This window comes from Podarcis liolepis, assembly GCF_965112155.1.
Source record: "Podarcis liolepis genome assembly, chromosome: 7".
NCBI lineage: Eukaryota > Metazoa > Chordata > Lepidosauria > Squamata > Lacertidae > Podarcis > Podarcis liolepis.
Genome location: NC_139561.1, coordinates 94,069,735 through 94,092,758, shown reverse-complemented (window position 1 = coordinate 94,092,758; position 23,024 = coordinate 94,069,735). Strand labels below are relative to the sequence as shown.

At 43.5% G+C, this 23,024-nt stretch overlaps 1 protein-coding gene across 1 annotated transcript in view; it reads right to left on the bottom strand.

The window, feature by feature from the left end:
• Positions 1-6,378: 6,378 nt before the first annotated feature.
• Positions 6,379-23,024, bottom strand: part of LOC310712801 (uncharacterized protein) — a 46,286-nt gene continuing 29,640 nt past the window's right edge. Inside the window, exons 2-7 of the mRNA XM_083516170.1 lie at positions 17,885-18,379; positions 15,409-15,490; positions 13,981-14,063; positions 13,538-13,664; positions 8,498-10,041; positions 6,379-7,437 (exon numbers count right to left, since the gene is read on the bottom strand). Of these exons, the coding sequence (XP_083372296.1) occupies positions 8,633-10,041; positions 13,538-13,664; positions 13,981-14,063; positions 15,409-15,490; positions 17,885-18,298 (2,115 nt within the window). The 5' untranslated portion in view covers positions 18,299-18,379 and the 3' untranslated portion in view covers positions 6,379-7,437; positions 8,498-8,632. The remainder of the gene's footprint in view (positions 7,438-8,497; positions 10,042-13,537; positions 13,665-13,980; positions 14,064-15,408; positions 15,491-17,884; positions 18,380-23,024) is intronic.

Below are 23,024 nucleotides of genomic sequence, written 5' to 3'. Positions count from 1 at the left end.
AAATCAAATCAAATCAAATCAAATCTCACACTTTAACTTTTAATTTCTCAAAGCTCTGTAATTTCAGTTTATCTCCTTCCTGTTCCAAAATTTCCCAATATTTCGGCCATTTGGCCTCCATATTAAGTTTTTTCATAGCCTTTGCCTCCATTGGCGACAACCACCTTGGGGTTTTATTTTCCAACAGATCTTTATATCTAATCCAAACATTATATAATGCTTTCCTAACAATGTGATTTTTAAAAGCTTTATGGGCTTTAACCTTGTCATACCATAGATATGCATGCCATCCAAATATATTGTTAAAACCTTCCAAATCCAAAGTGTCTGTGTTCTCAAGAAGCAGCCAATCTTTCAGCCAGCAGAAAGCTGCTGATTCATAGTAAAGTTTAAAGTCCAGCAGGGCAAATCCCCCTCATTCCTTTACGTCAGTTAAAATCTTAAACTTTATTCTGGGTTTCTTGCCCTGCTAGACAAACTTCGAGATATCTTTCTGCCACCTCTTGAAACAATCCATCTTGTCCACAATTTGCAGTGTTTGAAACAAAAACAACATTCTAGGCAATACATTCATCTTGATAACAGCAATTCGACCTAGCAAGGAAAGCTTCAAATTTGACCATATTTCTAAATCTTTTTTTACTTCCATCCAGCATTTCTCATAGTTATCTTTAAATAAATTCACATTCTTAGCTGTCATATTAATCCCCAAGTATTTCACTTTCTTAACCACCATCAAACCTGTTTCATTCTGGAACCTCTCCCTTTCAGTAGAAGTTAAATTTTTCTCTAATACCTTAGTTTTTTGTTTGTTCAGTTTAAATCCTGCAACTTGACCAAACTCTTGAACTGGTTCTAAAACTCTTTTAGTGCTAGTGTCTGGCTCTTGTAAAGTAAGTACCAAGTCATCTGCAAATGCCCTCAATTTGTACTGTTTAACTCCGACCTGTACCCCTTTAACCAGCTGGTCCCTTCTGATCATGTTCAGCAAAACCTCCAGAACCAATATAAAGAGCAATGGGGAAATTGGGCACCCCTGTCGTGTCCCTTTTTCTATTTTAAATTCTTCCGTAACTGCACTATTTACAATTAACTTAGCCTTTTGTTCAAAATATATTGCACCCATACCATTCTCAAATTCTTGGCCTACCCCCATCCCATGTAGATTCTTCTTCATAAAACTCCAAGAAATATTGTTAAAGGCTTTCTCCGCGTCCACAAATATCAGCACTGCTTTAGTGTTTATATTCACTTCTAGTTTTTCCAAAATGTCTATTATATTCCTCACATTATCTGACAAATGTCTTCCTGGGAGAAAGCCTGCTTGGTCCTTATGAATCTCTTCCATCAATACTTTCAGTCTTTTGGCCAAAATGTCAGCAAAAATTTTGTAATCCACATTAAGCAACGATATAGGGCGGTAGTTCTTAAGCTGAGTCTTTTCAGTCTCTGTTTTTGGTATGAGTGTAATACAAGCTTCTTTCCACGATTCTGGTGCCCTTTTCCCCTCTAAAATTTCATTGCAGACTTCCTTCAAGGGTTGTAATAACCACTCAGTGGTGTAGCGTGGGGGGTGCCAGGGGGGCCGGCCGCACCGGGCGCAACATGGGCGGGGGGCGCGCTCGCACTAGCAGCTCTCTGCCCCTACTAAAATCCACAGGTTAGGGAGCCCGCGCTCGCTCGGCTTGGCGAGGAGGTCGCGGAAGGGGGAGAGCGAAGCCTTCTGCCGCGGGCAAAAAAAGGAGAGGAAGCCGGGCGGGCGGGCTGGCTGGCTGGCAGGGGTCTGGCTGCACCTGCTGCTGCCGCCGCTGCTGCCGGGCTTTGACAGCTTGGCGAAGCGGAGGGAGAGGAGCTTTATGGTAATTGCGGCTCTCTCCACTGGCCGCCTGGGTAGTGAGCCGAGCCAAGCAGGGAGTCTGGCGAAGGGGCGGGAAGAGACTTTTCCACCTCGCCTGGTCAAAAAGGAGAGCGGAGTCTCCTCAGGGCGCCCTCAGGCAGGGCAGGGCAAGGCAAGCAGAGCGAGGAGAGAGGGGAAGGGGGGGGAAGCAGCCAGGAAACGCTGCGGTGTGGAGGAGGAATCAATTAAGGAGAGAAAGCGAAAAGCCTTGGAGAAAGGGAAAAAAGGAAAGAAAAGAGGCAGCTCCAGGAGAGCGCGGGGGAAAGAGAAGCCTTGCTGCTGCTGCTGCTGCTGCTGCTTGGGAGAGTAAATTACTGTACTTGCCTTGCCCCGGGTTAGGGGGCGCAAATTACTTGCCTTGCCCCAGGTGCTGATAACCCACGCTACGCCGCTGTAACCACTCCTTCAAAGCTTTATAATATCTGGAAGTCAGTCCATCTGGTCCTGGTGATTTGCCCAATTGCATGTTTTGAATGGCACCCTCTATCTCTTGTTCAGTTATTTTCTGGCTCAAATCCATTTTACTTTGATGAGAAATTTTTTGTAATCCATATTTCTTAAGAAATTTGTCCATTTCCACTTCTTTCTGTGGTCCTTGCGAATATAGTTTTTTAAAGTATCTCTGGAAGCAATTTCTAATCTCATTTGGGTTATAAATGTTCTTTCCTTCGACTTCTAAATTTGTAACCATATTTAATTTTTGTCTTTTCTTCAATTGCCAAGCCAAAAGTTTTCCACATTTATCTGCTGATTCAAATGTCTTTTGTCTCATTTGTTTAATTTTCCATTCTATTTCTTGATTCATTAATTCCATATATTGTGTCTGGTATAGCTTAATTTCTCTCAGAATCTCTTGGGACTTTGGTTTCGATCTTAGTTTCTTTTCCACTTCTTTTATTTTTCCCCAAAATCCTGTCCTTTTTCTCGTTTTGGCTTCTCTTCTTTATTGTATTTTGTTGTATCAAGAATCCTCGCATGACGGCTTTACTTGCGTCCCAGATTACTCTTTTTTCAACATCAGTCTTTAAGTTTATTTCAAAATAGTCTCTCAAAGTTTTTTGGGCCTTTTTGTAAACCTCTTCATCTCTAAATAAGGTGTCATTCATCCTCCATCTGAAGGAGCCGGCTGTTGTTAGCTTCATCTCCATCTTTACTGCATTATGGTCGGAGCACGTTTTTGGGCAGATTTCCACTTTCTTAATCTTCGGTGCCATTCCACTAGTAACCCATATTTGGTCAATTCTAGTCCATGTCATTTTGGCTTTAGAGAAGAAAGTTCCCTCTCTCTCAAGAGGGTTCTTTGTTCTCCAGATATCAATCAAGTCCATGTTTTCAGTCATTTCGAAGAAAGTCTTTGGTAATCTTCCATCTTTAGAAACTACCTGTATTTGTGCCTTGTCCATATTTGTAGAAACTACTCCATTCATGTCTCCCATCAAAATTAAATTATAATCCAAATAGTCCAATAAAATCTCATGCAACTTCTTAAAAAATTCAGATTTCCCCTCATTTGGTGCATAGATTCCTACAATCATAAATTTTTCTCCTTTAACTTGAATTTCAATTGCCAAAAATCTTCCTTGTTCATCTTTAAACATCAATTTCGGTAGCAATTTTTCCTTTGCATAAATCACAACTCCTCTTTTCTTAACTTTGTCAGATGAGATAAATTCTTGTCCTAATCTTTTATTGATAAGTAATTTTCTATGTAGCCTCATCACATGTGTTTCTTGTAAACAGATCAAGTCCAATTGTTCTTTTTTCAATATGTGAAACACATTTTTCCTCTTCCGGGGAAGGTTCAAACCGTTACAATTCCAACTTAGAAGTTGCAGAGCCATGATGAAGTTATTTACTTCCCCCCCTACTGCTCCGAGTAGTTGTTCTTCGTCTGTCGGTAGTTTCAATCCAAATGATAAATTAGCTATATCTAGTATTTCTTTTGCTGATGGGATTGGTTCCACTCCAACCACTTCTTTCTGAAGATCTTCGTTATCTCTCAGAAACTTGTCTTTATCACTCACTGTTTTTATTCTTATTTTCCTTCCTTTATACTTGAAGGATAGGCCTTGAGGAAATTCCCACCTGAAGAGTATTTTGTTCCTTCTCAGTAAAATAACCAGGTCTTTGTAGTAAGTTCTTACATCCAAAATATGCTTCGGTATATCCTTGAAGATCTCCACAAAAGATTCTTCAATTTCCAGGGTTCTTTGGTAATGCAGATTCAGTATTTTATCTCTTTCCTCTTTTGATCTTAGAGTTATCAAACAGTCTCTTGGCTTCTTTCTATTTTGTCTTGTGCCGAGTCTAAATGCAGTCACTATCTTAAATTCTTCCTTCTCTAACTCCTGTTGCCAAAAGTCCAAGAATTCTTTCGTAAGAAAGTCCACCAAATTGTCCTTCTCACTTTCAGGTACCGCTCTAATTCTCAAATTTCTCTCTTTTCTTTGCAGTTCAAGCATAGACAAAGTCAGCTCGTGATCTTCTAATTTTTTATAGACTGGTGGTATCTTTTCCTGGGTAGCAATTGCAATACCCTTAGCTTCCTCTGCAATCTTTCAAGTTGTGGCCGATTCTTCTAAAAGTTTTTCAATAGACTGTGTGTTTGAATTCACCTTCTTGCCCAATTCATTGATGCTTTTTGTATTCAAATCAATTTTTGCTGAAATCTCAGCCACTTGTTTATTAGTTTCTGCGCCTTGTTTAATTGTTTCAGCCCCATTTTGTCAAAAATTCCAAAGACCCATTTATTTTACAAAGTGCTTGTGCCACTGCATCAGATGACATGGCTTTTGATTTTGTCTGCACAGCTGCAGCTGCTACTGTGCCTGATACTGAAGCACTTCGCTGGTGTGAAGTGTCAGTCTTGTAGTGTTTGCCAGACTTAGTGGTTCTATCATCTGCCATAACACTGTCACACACAGCCAAGGTCGTTCTCACTCTGGGCGGCTTCCAACTGAATGTTAAAAACAGTACAGCATTAGACATTAAAAACTTCCCTAAAGAGGGCTGCCTTCAGTTGTCTTTTAAAAGTAAAATAGTTATTTATTGCTTTGACATCTGGTGGGAGGGCGTTCCACAGGGCAGGCGCCACTACTGAGAAGGCCCTCTGCCTGGTTCCCTGTAACCTTACTTCTCGCAATGAGGGAACCGCCAGAAGGCCCTCGGAGCTGGGTCTCAGTGTCTGGGCTGAACGATGGGGGTGGAGACGCTCCTTCAGGTATACAGGACCGAGGCCGTTTAGGGCTTTAAAGGTCAGCACCAACACATTGAATTGTGCTCGGAAACGTACTGGGAGCCAATGCAGATCTCTCAGAACCGGTGTTATGTGGTCCCGGCGGCCACTCCCAGTCACCAGTCTAGCTGCCGCATTCTGGATTAATTAACAATGTATTTGGTTGGCATGCATATCTGTGGTATGATAAGGTTAAAGCACACAAAGCGTTTAAAAAACATATTGTCAGGAAAGCACTATTTAATGTCTGGATAAGATATAAAAACTTGTAAAAAATAAAACCCCGAGATGGCTGTCACCAATGGAAGCAAAGGCTCAGAAAAAACTCAATATGGAGGCCAAATGGCCGAAGTATTGGGAAATTTTGGAACAAGGGGGAGACAGATTAAAACTGCAGAGTTTTGAAAAACTAAATAAAAGAGTGCAAGACTGGCTCCACTATTATCAAATAATGGAGGCATATAATTTGGATAAAAAACTAGGCTTTCAGGTGGAAAAATCAAAACTGGAAACAGAATCGCTAGACCCTAAAGTTAAGAATCTGTCAAGAATGTATAACTTGTTGTTGAAATGGAATACTCAGGATGAAACGGTGAAATCTGCTATGATTAAATGGGCACAAGATGTTGGACATAACATTATGATGGCTGACTGCGAACAGTTATGGACTACAGGTATGAAGTTTACGGCATGCAATGCCTTAAGAGAGAATTTAATGAAAATGATTTATAAGTGGTACATAACACCAGTCAAGCTTGCAAAAATCTATCATTTGCCTGATAATAAATGCTGGAAATGTAATGAGTTTATTTACAGAAATATTGTAAAATTAATGAATGTTAGAAGGATGCTGGAATGAAGCTATATGGCCTTAGCAGAAATGTTATGAAGAAGTAAAAATAGATTGTTAATGGGTTAAAGTGGAAATTTAAGGTTAGATTGTGTTAAGATAAATTATAGAACAATAATTAAGAAAGATGGAAAGGATTTGATGAAATAACTAATTGAACTAATTGAACAAGAATACAAAAAAGGGAGGTGTGAGGAGGTCGATGATACAAGTGAATGAAAGGTAGAGATATAGAGGTATTGGATGTGTTTTTTAAATGTTTTTGTTGTTGTTTTGTTGTATTGTTTTTTATTTATTTTTATTTTTGATGTATTGCGAACTTTTTATTTTTTCTTTCTTTTTTCTGTAACTACTAAACTTTTAATAAATATCTTTTAAAAAAAGACAGATGGCTTAGTCTTCCAAACAACCCTTTATCTATTAGTTAGTAGACAAGCTTCCCAGTGCAAGGAGAGGAAAGCAGACCTCTGAGCCCAGCCTGGCCCCCCACCAAATCTGGCCCGCATGCCTTGAGGCCCCAAGATGGGCGGAGGAAGGCCTGGAGGGCAGCTGCTGGCTGGGACTTTGATTGGGGCAGGGTGGGGGCACAAGGAGAGGGAGACAGGCAGACCGGCCAGGGGGTGGCACTGGGGGATTTATTCACATTGGTTTTCTACCCAAAAGGCACCACCCCCGGCTGTGAGGAGAGTGGCGCCTCCTCCATGAATTCCTCTTCCACTCCAGCCACTCCGCTCTAACCTTTGCTAAAATCCTGCTCTCCTCCCTCCTCTCCGTCTCAGAGGCTGGGCTTTCTGTCTCATCTCAAGAACCGCCAAAGCGCCCGCAATTGCCTCTTATCTTCCACCCAAACCGTCCACATCAATCCTAACCGTCTCCTGTTCTGATTTCCATTTTTTGTCTTCTTTTCCAGCTTTTCAGACTTCTCCTCCCTTCCTTTCATGGAGATATCTAGTGCTTCTGTTTTCTTTGTCAGTGGTCAAATTTGTCACCATTTAATGATTTTTATCAATTCGGGCTAATAGCTTCTCCAAATTTAACACAGGCCTGGTGTAAACTGGCTTTGAACTGCCATATTCAAAATCTCCCTCTCCCTTGTTCTCAAAGCAGCCTATTTTCCAGCAGCACCTTTTCAGTTTGTCAAGGTCACAGAATAACTCTTTCCCAAGAGATCCTGTTTCCTGCATTTTTCCAGCCCTCCCTCTTCCTTCCAGCCTGATCCCCAACACACATAAACTGTTTAACATAATATCCAATTTCTCAAATTAAGATTTCAATTAAACAAATAAAGCAAATAATTACTTTAAGAGAGGAACCATAAAAAAGAAAAAAAGAAATAATGTGTCCAAGAGGACATAGCAATTTAGACGTCCAGATAAGAGTGGTTGTCTTGCAGGAATCCAATTCTCTTTAAGTGGCTCAGAGTAGAAGAAATATTATCCTTCAAAGAGAAACGAACTTATAGAATCATAGAATCCTAGAGTTGGAATAGACCACAAGGGCCATTGAGTCCAACCCCATCAGAACACCCCTGACATATGGTTGTCAAGCCTCTGCTTAAAGACCTCCAAAAAAGGAGACTCCACCACACTCCTTGGCAGCAAATTCCACTGTCGAACAGCTCTTACTGTCAGGAAGTTCTTCCTAATGTTTAGGTGGAATCTTCTTTCTTGTAGTTTGGATCCATTGCTCCGTGTCCGCTTCTCTGGAGCAGCAGAAAACAACCTTTCTCCCTCCTCTATGTGACATCCTTTTATATATTTGAACATGGCTATCATATCACCCCTTAACCTCCTCTTCTCCAGGCTAAACATGCCCAGCTCCCTTAGCCGTTCCTCATAAGGCATCGTTTCCAGGCCTTGGACCATTTTGGTTGCCCTCCTCTGGACACGTTCCAGTTTGTCAGTGTCCTTCTTGAACTGTGGTGCCCAGAACTGGACACAGTACTCCAGGTGTGGTCTGACCAGAGCAGAATACAGTGGCACCATTACTTCCCTTGATCTAGATGCTATACTCCTATTGATGCAGCCCAGAATTGCATTGGCTTTTTTAGCTGCCGCGTCACACTGTTGGCTTATATCAAGTTTGTGGTCAACCAAGACTCCTAGATCCTTTTCACATGTACTGCTCTCAAGCCAGGTGTCCCCCATCTTGTATTTGTGCCTCTCATTTTTTTTGCCCAAGTGCAATACTTTACATTCCTCCCTGTTAAAATTCAGCTTGTTTGTTTTGGCCCAGTTCTCTAATCTGTCAAGGTCGTTTTGAAGTGCGATCCTGTCCTCTGGGGTGTTAGCCACCCCTCCCAGTTTGGTGTCATCTGCAAATTTGATCAGGATGCCCTTGAGTCCATCATCCAAGTCGTTGATAAAGATGTTGAATAAGACCGGGCCCAAGACAGAACTCTGTGGCACCCCACTAGTCACTCATCTCCAGGATGAAGAGGAACCATTGATGAGCACCCTTTGGGTTTGGTCAGTCAGCTAGTTACAAATCCACTGAGTGGTAGCATAGTCAAGACCGCAAACCTGTCTTGATTTTAGCTTTTTCAGGGAGCTCTAAGTCCTTTTAAGAGCTCCAATTGTGTTAAGAACTTAAAAATGAGACCAAACTTTCATAAATCCCTCTGATCACACTCTTGGCACTGAAATAGTTTCTACCCTGTGTGAATTCTCTGATGGGAAATGAGATTGTTGCTTTGACTGAACCTCTTTCCACATTCCACACACTGATATGGTTTCTCCCCTGTATGGATTTTGTGATGGGCTGTGAGACTTTCTTTCCTGGTGAAGCTCTTTCCACATTCCAGACACTGATAGGGGTTTTCCCCTGTATGAATTCTTTGATGGGAAGTGAAGCTTATTTTCCAGGTGAAGCTCTTTCCACATTCCACGCACTGATAGGGTTTCTCCCCTGTATGAATCCTTTGATGGGAACTGAGTTCAGCACTCCGACTGAAGCTCTTTCCACATTCCAGGCACTGATAAGGTTTCTCCCCTGTATGAATCCTTTGATGGGAAGGGAGTTGGGAGCTCTGACTGAAGCTCTTTCCACATTCCAGGCACTGATAGGGTTTCTCCCCTGTATGAATCCTTTGATGGGAAGTGAAACTGTGCTTTCTAATGAAGCTCTTTCCACATTCCAGGCACTGATAGGGTTTCTCCCCTGTATGAATCCTTTGATGGGAAGTGAAACTGTGCTTTCTAATGAAGCTCTTTCCACATTCCACGCACTGAAAGGGTTTCGCCCCTGTATGAATCCTTTGATGGGAAGTGAGTTCGGAGCGCATCCTGAAGTTTTTCCCACACTCCAAGCAGTGATATGGTTTTTCACTTGTATGAATTCTACGATGGCAAGTGAGAGTGTGGCTGCGACTGAAGCTCTTTCCACACTCCAAGCATTGATATGGTTTCTCCCCTGTATGAATTCTACGATGGGAAGTGAGATTGTACCTGTGACTGAAGCTCTTTCCACATTCCACGCACTGATAGGGTTTCTCCCCTGTATGAATCCTTTGATGGGAAGTGAGTTCAAAGCTTGTCCTGAAGCTTTTTCCACATTCCAGGCACTGATAGGGTTTCTCCCCTGTATGAATCCTTTGATGGGAAGTGAGATGGGCCCTCTGATTGAAGCTCTTTCCACATTCTACGCACTGAAAGGGTTTCTCTCCTGTATGATTTATTTGATGGGAAGTGAGAGAGGAGCTATCAGTGAAGCTCTTTCCACACTCCACACACTGATAGGGTTTCTCCCCTGTATGAATCCTTTGATGGGAAGTGAGATTGGCACTCCGAGTGAAGCTCTTTCCACATTCCACGCACTGAAAGGGTTTCTCCCCTGTATGAATTCTTTGATGGGAGGTGAGCTTGGCCCTCTGATTGAAATTCTTTCCACATTCCAAGCACTGATAGTGTTTCTTCTCAAGGGGATTTCTTTGATGGGAAATCGAATGGGAGCTCTGACTGAAGCTCTCTCCACAGTCTGAATCCTGATATGGCTCCTCCACTGTGTGGATTTTGTTGTGGTCTCCCTTGTTCTTCATTTCCAATTCATCACCACCTGAAACTAAGAGGCAAACGGATTAGAGTCTTGGGAAGAAGTGCAGCCCCAAATTATGGAACAATGCTAATTAATGCTTGGGACAGGGGAAGAACTGAAGGGAGTTAGATGTTATAATGTTCCTTTTGTTTTGTAAAAAAGTCTAGTTTCGTATACAAATCAAGTTGAATATTAGATGTTTTCTCTCTCCAGTTTTTACAAGTACAGCTTAACCTGGTAATGTCATTTTGTTCAAATTTAAATATGGATCTGTACTAACTTCATAAATAAAATGTGCTTTTATTATTACAGTATTATTCGCTCTATTGGACGCACCGGACCACAGGACGTACCTTGTTTTAGAGGGGGAAATCAAGGGGGAAAATATTATCACACACCCCCGCAGCCCCAAAGAGCCATGGACATGATGCGCACAGCCTGTCCGCTTCTCCCAGAGCTTCTTGGGGCTGCGGGGGAACCCAGTCCCAAAGAGCAAAGAAACCAAGACAGCAAGCGGGAACCATAGCCGCGCAATCTCTCCAGCCAGGAGCTAAACCTCTCCAGCGCGGCTAAAGAAGAAGACAAGGCAGCAAGAGCGATCCATCCCGCTCGCTGCCTTGGCCTCCTCTTTAGCCTTGCGCAGCATCTTTAGCCTTGTGCAATGGGATGGATCGAGCCCGCTGTCCACCGGGGCTGGACTAGATGACTCCTGGGGTTCCCTTCCAACCTCGCAATTCTATGACCATGGAAGGTGTTGGGGTCTCCACCACTGGAGGCTTTTAAGCAGCGGTTGGGGGACCATCTGCCTGGCATTCTTTAGCTGTGATTCCTACATTGTGAGGAGGCTGGGCTGGATGACCCTCGGGTGGCCCTCCCAACTCTATACAGTCCTACAATTCTGCGGCAGGAGATCCACAGCCAATGCCCACTCCCAATTTTCATCGGAGAGACATGTGGCTTCAGTGTCTAGGTAGCTACCCCCCTACCTGCCACTCTTCCCCCACCCCACTTAAGCCGAGGGAATACCTGCCCAGAGAAGCTCCCAGGTGAGGCAAGGGTTAAGATCTACCTCTGGTAAATGGCTTTGTATCCCTCTTTCCCTTTTCTCTTCCTCTTCTATGCTATTTCCTTCTTTTGTGTTTTGTTTAATCTGTTTTTATTGTATACTAAAATAAAAGCTGCAAAGTTTCCTTTTTTATAATATCCCCCCCTACAAACTAAAATGTTAGATAAAAACACTGATCCAGAGGAAAATAAAGGGGTGGAGAAAGGACGGAAAAAGAAAAAGAGGTAGTGATAGAGAGATTTTTAAAAAGTTGGCTTCTTTAGCCTTGTGCAGCCTTCCCCCCGGCTGGAGAGGTTGCGCAAGGCTTTTCCCCAGGAGGGAGAAGGGACTGACTGGCCGCATCAGTCCCTTCTCCCTCCTTGGGAAAAGCCTGCAAGAGCCGCTCGAAGCTTGTGTGTGGCTCTTGGGGGCTTTTCCTGCCTGCCTCCCCCCCTGCATTCGCTCCATAGGACGCCCAGACTTCCCCCCTTAGTTTTTAAGATGGAAAAAGTGCGTCCTATGGAGCGAAAAATACGGTATTTAAAAAGTGGCCAAAGCGGGTAAGTTCCCTATCCAAAATTAAGATATATAGTGTTACCTCGGATTACATACGCTTCAGGTTACATACGCTTCAGGTTACAGACTCAACTAACAGCGGCAGCAGGAGGCCCCATGAGCTAAGTGGTGCTTCAGGTTAACAACAGTTTCAGGTTAAGAACAGACCTTCAGAACGAATTAAGTTCTTAACCCGAAGTACCACTGTACTTAAATGTTACATTACTGTGAGAAGTTACAGGGGACAAGGCAGGGGGCCTTCTCGGTCGGGGCACCCACCCAGTGGAACGCCCTCCCATCAGATGTCAAGGAAATAACTATGCAACTTTTAGAGGACTTCTGAAGGCACCTCTGTATTGGGAAGTTTTTAATGTTTGATGTTTTATTATGTTTTTCTATTTGTTGGAAGTTACCCAGAGTGGCTGGGGCAACCCAGTCAGATGGGCAGGGTGAAAATAATAAAATTATCATTATTGTTACTACAGTGTTCACTGCCTGAGATTCAAAAAGCCTGGCTCTGTTTTGGGATGGAGTTTGTTTGGTTCAGTCGTGGAATCTGTGCCATCTCCAATGCCAAGCGACTCTTTGGTCAACCAGAGAGAGACAGAAGCAAGAACAAAAGCAGGAAACTTGACTGAAGCTACTTCAACATCCCAAATCACTCTGAATCCTACATTTAAGAAGGCCTGGGCAGTTCAGACAGCCTGATCGTGGTTTTAAACGGCAGAACTGGAGGAAGAATATTCACAGGGAAAACAATCAATAGCCATCCATCCAAGGTTTGCTGTGGGAGTGTTAACATCCCAGGTGCTGTGGGTGGCGCTGTTGAGCCCCACTGAAATATCAGAGGTTCGTCACATGAATTACAAAACAAATACAAGACAGGAAAATTGGCTTCCAGGTGGAGAAATCAAAATTAGAAACAGAATTGTTAGAACCCAATGCTAAGAACTTGTCAAGAATGTATAACTTGTTGCTGAAATGGAATACACAAGATGAAACAGTGAAATCAGCCATGATAAAGTGGGCACAAGATATTGGTCATAACATTATGTTTGCTGACTGGGAACAGTTGTGGACCACCGGTTTGAAATTTACGGCATGTAATGCCTTAAAGGAAAATATTATGAAAATGATTTATAGGTGGTACATGACCCCAGTCAAGCTAGCAAAAATTTACCATTTGCCTGATAATAAGTGTTGGAAATGCAAAGAAACTGAAGGTACCTTTTATCACCTTTGGTGGACGTGTCCAAGGATTAAGGCTTTCTGGGAAATGATATATAATGAAATGAAAAAGATACTTAAATGTACTTTCCCTAAGAAACCAGAGGCCTTTCTCTTGGGCATAGTCGGCCAATTGGTGCCAAAGAAGGACAGAATTTTTTTTATGTATGCTACCACAGCAGCAAGAGTACTTATTGCAAAGCATTGGAAGACTCAAGATGTACCCACCCTGGAAGAATGGCAGATGAAGGTGATAGACTATATGGGACTGGCTGAAATGACTGGCAGAATCCGCGATCAGGGGAAAGAGACGGCGGAAGAAGATTGGAAGAAATTCAAAATTTATCTTAAGAAATATTGCAAAATTAATGAATGTTAAAATGTCGAGGTTCTAGGGGAAAATGGGGGTTAGAGCTGTAAAAGATTAAGTAAAAGAAAAGAATAAGGGAAAAATTTGATAAAATTAAGTTTTGTTAGGATTTGCTGAAATAACTTTTGAAATTGGGATGTAGAAAGGGGAGGTATGGGGAAGTCGATGAAGTAAGGTTTAAGGAAAAAAAGGATATGAAATTATACATGTTTGTTTGTGTGTTTGTTTGTTTATGTCTATCAAAACTTTGTAAAACCAATAAAAATTTTATATATAAAAAAAAATGAATTACAAAACAAATAGGATGATCCAATAGGGAGCCTTACCGAGAGAGTCCAAGATCCCACGATTCTTCTCCATGACTTCCTTATGGAGAGCTCTCTGGTCAGGATCCAGCAACGCCCACTCCTCGTCTGTGAAATGGACAGCCACATCTTCAAAGCACACTGGACCCTAACAGAACAGGAAAAAGGCTGTCCTCTTAGAGAACATTCACTTGGCTCTGTTGTTTTCTACAGCGGCCAGACCCCTCTCTGCCTTCCTCATCCCTCTCTCCTGCTGCAGCTTCTGCCTCGGAGTCTGGGCTGCTCTCTGCCACAGACTCCCTCTGCTCCCTGAGCCCTCTTCCCTCTCCAGCTTCAGACCCCTCCTCCTCCTCCTCCCAGTCGGCTCCCTCTTCTCTGGCTCCTCCCACCATTCCTCTGCATCCAACTGTGTCCCGCCAGTCTGCATCCAAGCAGTCCTTCCCCACAAGGCTCCTTCCCCCTACCTGATCTGGGTCCACAGCTGCTGCCTCCCCTCCACCACCATGAAAAGATGAAGGAGCAGGTCTTGGTGGCATCATTCCGTCACCTGGGAGAGACCAAGGTAAGTGGAAACCGTGAGCGCCTGCTTCTCTCAGAGGTGAAACAGTGCATCTCTCAGTACAGATGGGGCTTCGTCCAAGTCTCCCCTGCTAGCTTCCGGTTCCACTCTGCTTTATTGGAGGCAGCGGGAGATCGTTGGCGAAGGAAAAACAAGCATGACTGAGGGTAATTCTCCTTGCAAGTTGCCCTCAGGGACAGGGGGGAACGGGCTTCACTCCCAGTTTGTCTCGGTACCAGGTTCCGGCTACGGCATGGATTGCGAGAGGCAGGGAGGCGCTGAGTGCAAAAGCCCTTCCTCTGCCAAAAACCCTCCTTCGCTGCAATTAAGAAGCAGAAGTTCTCCTGTCAATTAGAGCTCAATTTGGACTAATGTACAGGCGTTGCTGGAAGAGATGAGATCATAAACTGCGGAATTGAACCAGCTGCAAGGTCTTTAAGGTTTGAATTTGAGAATAAACTTCATTTGCTGCAAAAGACAGTGAGTGGGGGGAGGGGAGCCTATGGCTTCTTTATATAAAATTTTCTTCTCTGCATTAATGAATTGGCAGCCTGAGATTGAATACTAGTTCAAAATATCTATGTACCGGTGAGCAGGGATGAAACTGGACTGCAGATATGAAATATAACTTCAAATGGAACTGTGTGTGTAAAAACAAAAAGGAAAAAGGGAGGGAAGCTCTATTTTGCAAAATGTTTGCGATGGAAAATTAGAGGTGACTCTTCCCCATCCTGTATTATATACAGACTGAACTGATTAATGCTAAAGGACTTGGAATTTAATTTAATTGGATAAATGCGCATTTATCTTAGGCCAGACAAAGGGATGTAAGGAATCTGAAAGTTGTGAGGGAGCTGATAAGGTTCATTACTGAGTAATTTGCAATTCTGACAGATCCCTCTCTGATTATTTATTGGGATAGTGTGATTGTTATCTTGACAGGAGTGTAATTGAAATTAATAAGATTTTGGAATGGAGAAATCAAGAAAATCAGCAAACCATCGGTTTTAGCATGCGGGGGGCCACCTATATTATATAATTTTGTATAAGATTGGTATTAGTAATTGTATTGTAATTTCGCATTGTTATAAGGAGGCTATTATTGGACTGTAATTGTAAACTAATCAAATTACTATCATAAATGTCTCCCCTGCTGAGTACATTTGTACATTTGTACCCATTTCATATAATAGTTGTGCAAAAATACATCTCCCCCCCCCCCGAGCTCTGGGCTCCAGGTGTCTTCCCCCAAAAGATGCAAAGAAATCACAGATTAGTTTTAAAACCAAGAAAATGTGACAAAACGGGGGAGAAAACACTCCTTCCTCCTTACCCAGAGGCCTCACTCTGGCGTCCAACGGAGTCTTCTCTGCCTCAGAAGAATCAAGACCCTTTTCTGCCAAAAGATCCTTCCTCTGAAAGAGCAACAAGGATTCAAAACAGAGAATGGGGAGAAGGGTTAGAGAAGGAATGGCAGAGGCAAGCGCTTTCGGGGGACAGAGGTGAAAGCTGCTTCCTGCTTCTGCTAGACTGGTGTCTGGGGTTGGCTGCCAGGACCATGAAACATTGGTCCTCAAGGATCTTCACTGGCTCCCAGAACGTTTCCCAGCACAATTCAAAGTGTTGGCCTCAAAGGCCCAGTATACCCAAAGGAGCGTCTCCATGAACTGAGGTCCAGTTCCGAGGGTCTTCTGCTGATTCCCTCACTGTGATAAGTGAAGTTACAGGGAACCAGGCAGAAGACCTTCTCCACAGTGGCCCCCACCCTGGGGAATGCCCTCCCATCAGGTGAGAAGGAGATAAAAAAACTGCATAACTTTTAGAAGACATCTGATGTCAGACTGAAACTTTCCTTGTTGGGCCGAATTGCTGCGATAAAGATGAATGTATTGCCAAAAATGTTGTTTCTGTTTCAGACCCTTCAGATTGTGGACAGGGTGGAATGTTTTAGAAAGCGGCAGAGAGATATATCTAAGTTTGTCTGGCAGGGCAAAAAGCCCCGAATAAAATTTAAAGTACTAACTGATGCCAAGGAGAGAGGGGGGTTTGCCCTGCCAGATTTGAGGTTGTATTATGAATCTGCAGCTTTCTGCTGGTTGAAAGATTGGTTTCTACTTGAGAACACTGATGTCCTAGATCTGGAAGGGTTTAACAATGCTTTTGGATGGCATGCATATTTGTGGTATGACAAGGTAAAAATTGATAAGGCTTTTAAGAACCATATCATCAGGAAGGCAGTGTTAAATGTCTGGATAAAATACAAAGACCTATTAGAAAACAAGACCCCAAGGTGGCTGTCACCAATGGAAGCCAAGGCTCACAAAAGACTCAATATGGAGGCCAGATGGCCGAAATATTGGGAAATACTGGAAAAAGAAGGAGATACTTGGAGATTGCAGAGTTTTGAGAAATTAAAGGATAAAGTGCGAGATTGGTTACACTATGCTCAGATCAGGGAGGTTTTTAATTTGGATAAAAAAACAGGTTTCCAGGTGGAAAAATCGAAATTAGAAACAGAACTGCCTTTGAAACAGGTACTTTCAAAAATGTATAACTTGCTGTTGAAATGGAATACGCAGGATGAAATTGTTAAATCAGCTATGATAAAATGGGCACAGGACATTGGGCATAATATTATGTTTGCTGACTGGGAAAAGTTATGGACCACCGGAGTGAGGTTCACGGCATGTAATGCCTTGAAAGAAAACATTATGAAAATGATATACAGGTGGTACATGACCCCAGTCAAGCTGGCAAAAATATATCATTTGCCTGATAATAAATGTTGGAAATGTAAAGGAACTGAAGGGACATTCTTTCACCTCTGGTGGACATGCCCAAGGGTTAAGGCCTTCTGGGAAATGATCTATAATGAGTTAAAAAAGGTATTTAAGTATACGTTCCTTAAGAAACCAGAGGCCTTCCTTTTGGGCATTGTCGGCCAAGGGGTGCTAAGGAAGGACAGAACTTTCTTTATGTATGCAACAACAGCAGCAAGAATACTCATCGCAAAGTACTGGAAGACACAAGATTTGCCCACTCTGGAAGAATGGCAGACGCAACTGATAGACTACATGGAACTTGCTGAAATGACTGGCAGAATTCGAGACCTGGGAGAAGAGACGGTGGAAGAGGACTGGAAAAAATTTAAAGACTATTTACAAAAATATTATAAGTTGTATGAATGCTAAGAGAATGCATGATTGAAAACAACACGGCATCAGTAATGTAGTTGTAAGATGTATGAAAAAGTGATATTTAAGAAAAGGATGAAATTTGAAGTAATATTATGTTTAAGTTAAGCAGTCCAATATATGTTAAAATATTGAAAATTTGGGACATAATATCCAAGAACTATAAAATAAGAAATTGAAACAAGGTAATAATTTGCTGCTTATAACTATATGACTGAGAACGCAGGAAAGGGTGATGTGAGGAAGTCCAAAGACTATGAAATTATGAATAACTGTACTTTATTTGTATTTTCTTCTATTCTTTTTCTCTTTATTTCTTAATTTTGCTTTGACTTTTTTCTGCCTGTGGTATGGTGATGGTATTTTATATGTTTGGTGGTTTCTTTGTTGTTTAAAAATTGCAATAAATATCTTTAAAAAAAAATAGAAGACATCTGATGTCTTCTTATGCTTTTATATGTGCTGGAAGGCACCCAGCCACGAGTTTGATAAATAATAATAATAATAATAATAATAAGCTTTCCTAAAAAGGATGGGCCATTAGGAAATGATTTGGGAATACTCTCCCTCCTCTTTGGAGCCCCTTGGGAGTATCCAGAGGAAAGTCTCTCTCACCTGCTGCTCTGCCTGCTTCCTCTCCTCTGCCTGACTCAGGAGGAAACCTTCGGCCAGGGCCACCGCCTGGGAACTGGTCTCCGCTCCGCATTCCCTCACCCAGTTCTCCATCTCCAGAGGAAGGACAGCCAGGAACTGCTCCAAGATCACCAGGTCCAGCATCTCAGCTTTTGTGTGCCTTTCTGGCTTCAGCCACTGATGGTCAAGATGGTAGAACTGGCTACAAACCTCTCGGGGTCCTTTGGCCTCCTGGTAGAAGAACTGACTGAGCTGCTGGCTCTGCACCTCTGAGCAAAGGGTGTCCTCCTCAACCAGGATCTTCTGCATGGAGTTTTCCCATAATTCCCCACTGCTCCCCGTTTCCATGGCATGGCCTCTTCCTGCTTCAGGGCCAAGTGAGTCTTGCTCATCCATCTCTGTTCTCAGGACACCTCCAGGAGATCGGAAGGAGCCCCTTGGTCCTCTGCCAAGTTCTACTGCAAGGTGCAGCAAATCCTACGAATCAAACACACTATTCTATTGTAAGATCAATACACAGCCAAGAGAAGAAGAATGTTCCCTGAGGAAGCATGGATGAGTCTTCCTAGGAACCAGGGCTGGATTGCCACCGTCCCTGTTGTTGTTGTTTAGTGGTGTCCGCCTCTTTGTGACCCCCTGGACCAGAGCACGCCAGGCCCTCCTGTCATTCACTGCCTCCCGCAGTTTAGTCAAACAAATAAAGAATTAGGGAGGGGAAATGCCCGACATACAGAGATTTATGAATAGAGAGAGAAGCTAAAGCGTTTGCAAGGAGGACGGTTTGTAAGCAGAGGTATTCCTGTACTTCTCCTTCGTGGTCTTTCCCTCTTAATATACTTCTCCCTCATAATTATGTCCCTCTTAATATCCTTCTCCCTCATAACAACGTCCCTCTTAATATCCTTCTCCTTCATAATAACGTCCCTCTTAATATACTTCTCCCTCATAATAATGTCCCTCCTAATATCCTTCTCCCTCATAATAACGTCCCTCTTAATATACTTCTCCCTCATAATAATGTCCCTCTTAATATACTTCTCCCTCATAATAATGTCCCTCCTAATATCCTTCTCCCTCATAATAATGTCCCTCTTAATATCCTTCTCCCTCACAATTATGTCCCTCTTAATATCCTTATCCCTCATAATTATTTCCCTCTTAATATCCTTATCCCTCATAATTATGTCCCTCTTAATATCCTTCTCCCTCACAATTATTTCCCTCTTAATATCCTTCTCCCTCCTAATAATGTCTCTCTTAATATCCTTCTCCCTCACAATTATGTCCCTCTTAATATCCTTCTCCCTCACAATCATGTCCCTCCGAATGTCCTTCTCCCTCCTCACTCTCTTCCAGTCCCACCTCCCTGGCCAGGGCCTGAGGTCCCTCTGGCTCCCTCCCGGACCCCCCAGCCTCTCTTCCCTCCCCTTCCCGCCTCCCAGGGCAGGGAGTTCCCCAGGCTTCCCCCGAGAGGAGACCCACCAGAGCCCGGCAGGCCAAGGCAAGGCCGGAAGGGACGTCAGAGGGGAGGAGGAGGAGGAGGAGCGGCCCGCCTTCCTTTCCTGTCCTCTCTAGGAAACCAGCTCGGCGCCTCTTAACCCTTTTCTCTCCCTGCCGAGGATCCCGCGGAGAAAAGCGGGAGAAGAGGAGGAGGAAGGGAAGAAGCAGGACCCAGAACCCGGGACTGGGCGCGTGTGCGTGTGAAGTCTCTTTGGCTTGGCGCTTGCTGGTCATTTCTGACAGGATTTTTTTCTCTTTTTAATCAAAGAACTTCACTCCTTCATTAAACTGGTTGTTCTGTGTCTCTGGGTACGTTTCTGTGTGGGTTTTTACTTCGTATCACGGCTCTGCCCCCAATTAATATGCGACAACGCAAGGGCTCTTTTCCCCCCGGCAGCCTTGGGCCCGTTCTCTTTCTTAAATATAGTGCACCCACCTCACAGAACACAATTCCCACAAATGCCCGCCAGCTACCTCAGATTATCTTGTGGGGGACTTGCGTGAGGTAAAACTCACTAATTGGGAGTCTCAGGCAAGATTTCTTCAAATAAACATTAACAATTTTATTTAACAAGTAAGTTTATGACACGAGTGGATAAAACTTAAGATTTCTCAGTTTACAATGTTATTTCCCTTCAAGGTTTTCTCAGTTGTTTCACACGTAATACTTTGGCTCTTAACAAGGTGGCACTTTCTGCCAGTTACCCTACTCCCAAGGTACTCCAGGCAAAAGACCCAAGGGATCTCTGGTTTGGGAGTCTTCTCTTTCTAGAAGGATCTCTCCCCTCCTGACTGGGATGAGAGCTCAGCAGCCGGTCTCTTTCCAGCTCCTCCTTCTCCTGGCTCAGCCTCCCAGTTCATTCCTGGCCTGATTTACTCTCCCAGGACACCACACACTCTCCTTCCCACTAAGCTCAGAGACTCCTTTCTCTAGCTGGTGATCTTTTCCTCAGAGTGGATGTTTCCACCCAGAACCAGCTCCTCTCACTCCCCATCTTCCCCACCTCCCTCCAAAGCTCCTAGCCATGGGGGGAACTGGGCCCAGGTCTCCCTCCTCCAGCTCCAGGGCTCTTAGTCTGTCTGCTAGACCACATGGGGTGTCTTTGAGTGTAGGATATTCTCCCAGGTGCCCCAACCTGCCACTTCCCCTGAGCTTATTGCAGCCTGATGGCAACCACCAGGCGTGTGTGTCCTGCTTGTTGGCAAGTAAAGCAACACCCCTCCCTGGTTGGGATGGAGGGTCTCGCCTCTGGAATGGTGGAAATGACCATCCAGCCATGTAGCTGGTCAGGGGCCCAAGCCCCTCCTGAATCTTCTTCTGAGGGTCTCAGGATGGGTGATGAATTTCGGGGAATTGGATTGGCAGGCAGTGCCCCTCTGCATTTGTCCCTGCCCTGCCACAGTGCATCATGGCACTCGGAAGCCACTCCTGAGAGGACCTGTTCTCCTCCCCAGCCTCCCTTTGATTCCATGGGCCTTTCAGAGTGGGACCTCCCTTTTCCCCACTGTCTCTCTAGGACACCTGGCTCACAACAAGGCCAGCTTGTCTTCCCAATGTCCCTGTAAGTGAGGAGAAAATGCTTGCCATTTCTGTTTGCCACTGAGTGCTCCAGTGCTTTGGAGTCACAAGACTCTCTCTACATTCCACACATTCCATACGGTCGAAGTCTCACGGGAGACGGATTCCGGTTCCTTTGTTCCTTTGTTGTTCAGTTGCTCTCTGCTCTCACAGAGAGAGGTTGTATTTTTCTGCCTGCGTAGCTAGATAATAAAACTCCTAGCAATGTAGCCCAAACCTCTCGTCTCTTCCCTGTGCTGGAAACTCTGCTGAATGGGGAATGTGCCTGGAGCCTTATCAGAGGCTCAGGTCGTCAATCACGTTGAGGCAATTCCAGAAGATGAGCTTTATCAGCTCGGTCGAACAGAGATCCCCAGAGGAACTACCAGGGAAGAAGTTCCCTTGGACTTGGTGCAATGAGTTCTGGGCAGACCTGCAGAATTCTCCAGTTCTAGGATTCCACGACACAACAGATCACTCTCTGTATCTGGGAAGGGACTGCAGCAGAGCTGTGAAATCAAGGAGGGGGAGAAGAGGAGACAAGAAGAACAAGCTTTCTCTTGGCTAAAAACCAAACACCCGAGAAGGAGCAGGAAAGGCCCAGAGGGGGAGAGGCTCTGCAAGGACATCCCCCTGGTGGGCCTTTTCCTCGCCAGGCTCTCCGGGCACCAGATAGGCTTTCATTTTAATGCCAAGGACACCCTGAAAGGACTTAGACCAGTCATGACGTGAAGGAGGTATTGAAGGAATAAATCATAATTTGGGTCAGCCACCAGCCATAGCAATAAAACAAACAATATGATATACAAAGAAAAATAAATAAAAAGTTATAGAATATACTTTTAAGGGTTCTGAGTAAATAGTCAAACGGTGGATCTTATTCTAATTGCCCCAGCTAAAAACCTTGCAACCTTGGCTCATCTTCATCTGCCAAGAGAAAGGACACTGTGAAAAAGATATTAAACACCTTGGCCAAGGACTTGCAAGTCACAGCTCTGGGTACGTAGTAGGAATTCCTATTGGGCACCAGATGTGGCAAAGAACCCAGCTGCAATCATTACCTCATATGAACTAAAGTCTCCTAAAATTAAATCTGTATACAGCCGCCACTACTAGTTTGCCTCCAATGTGAATTCTTTGATGGGAAGCAAGACAGGCCCTGTGACTGAAGCTCTTTCCACACTCTTGGCATTAAAAGTGTTCTGAATTCTGTGATGGGTGTGAGACGGGTGCGCTGGGTGAATTTCTTTCCACACTCCAAGCAGTGATAGGGTTTCTCCCCTGGATAAATTCTTTAGTGGTCAATGAGCTGACGTCTCACTGAATTTCTTTCCACATTCCAAGCACTGATAAGGTTTCTCCCCTGTATGAATTCTTTGATGGGAAGTGAGATTGTGGCTGTGACTGAAGCTCTTTCCACACTCCAAGCAGTCATAGGGTTTCCCAAGACCTGGGAGAAGAGTTAGTGGAAGAGGACTGGAAGAAGTTTAAAGACTACTTGCAAAAACATTGTAAAATGTTGGAATGTTAAAATGTTGAAATGCTAAAATGATGCAAGATATAAAGACAATGTGGCATCAGTGACATAGGTAAAAGGAGTATGTAACAAATGTTTCAAAAGACAAGGGTGAAAAAATTAGATTACACTGTGTCAAATGTAATCTAAAGGATATAAAGGGGAAAAATTGGAGACACAATGGGTTGAAATGTATAATATAGACCAAGATTTGAAAGAGGGTAAGATATTGCTGAATATGATTGTGTAAAAAGGAACGCAGAAAAGGGAGATGTGAGGAAGTCAGGAAGAAGGGTTATGAAAATAACAAGTAAAAATTTGGATTTTTATGTCTTTTTTATGTTTTTTTTATTTCTTACCTTTTTAATGTCTTTTATTGTATTTTTCTGTTTTGCTTTGAGTGTGATAATGTTGTTTCTTTTTTGGTTTGATTGGAAGGTTGGTTTTACTGTTTAAAATCTCAATAAATATCTTTTTAAAAAACAACAACAAGCAGTCATAGGGTTTCTCCTCTGAATGAATTCTCTGATGGGAAGTGAAACGGTCCC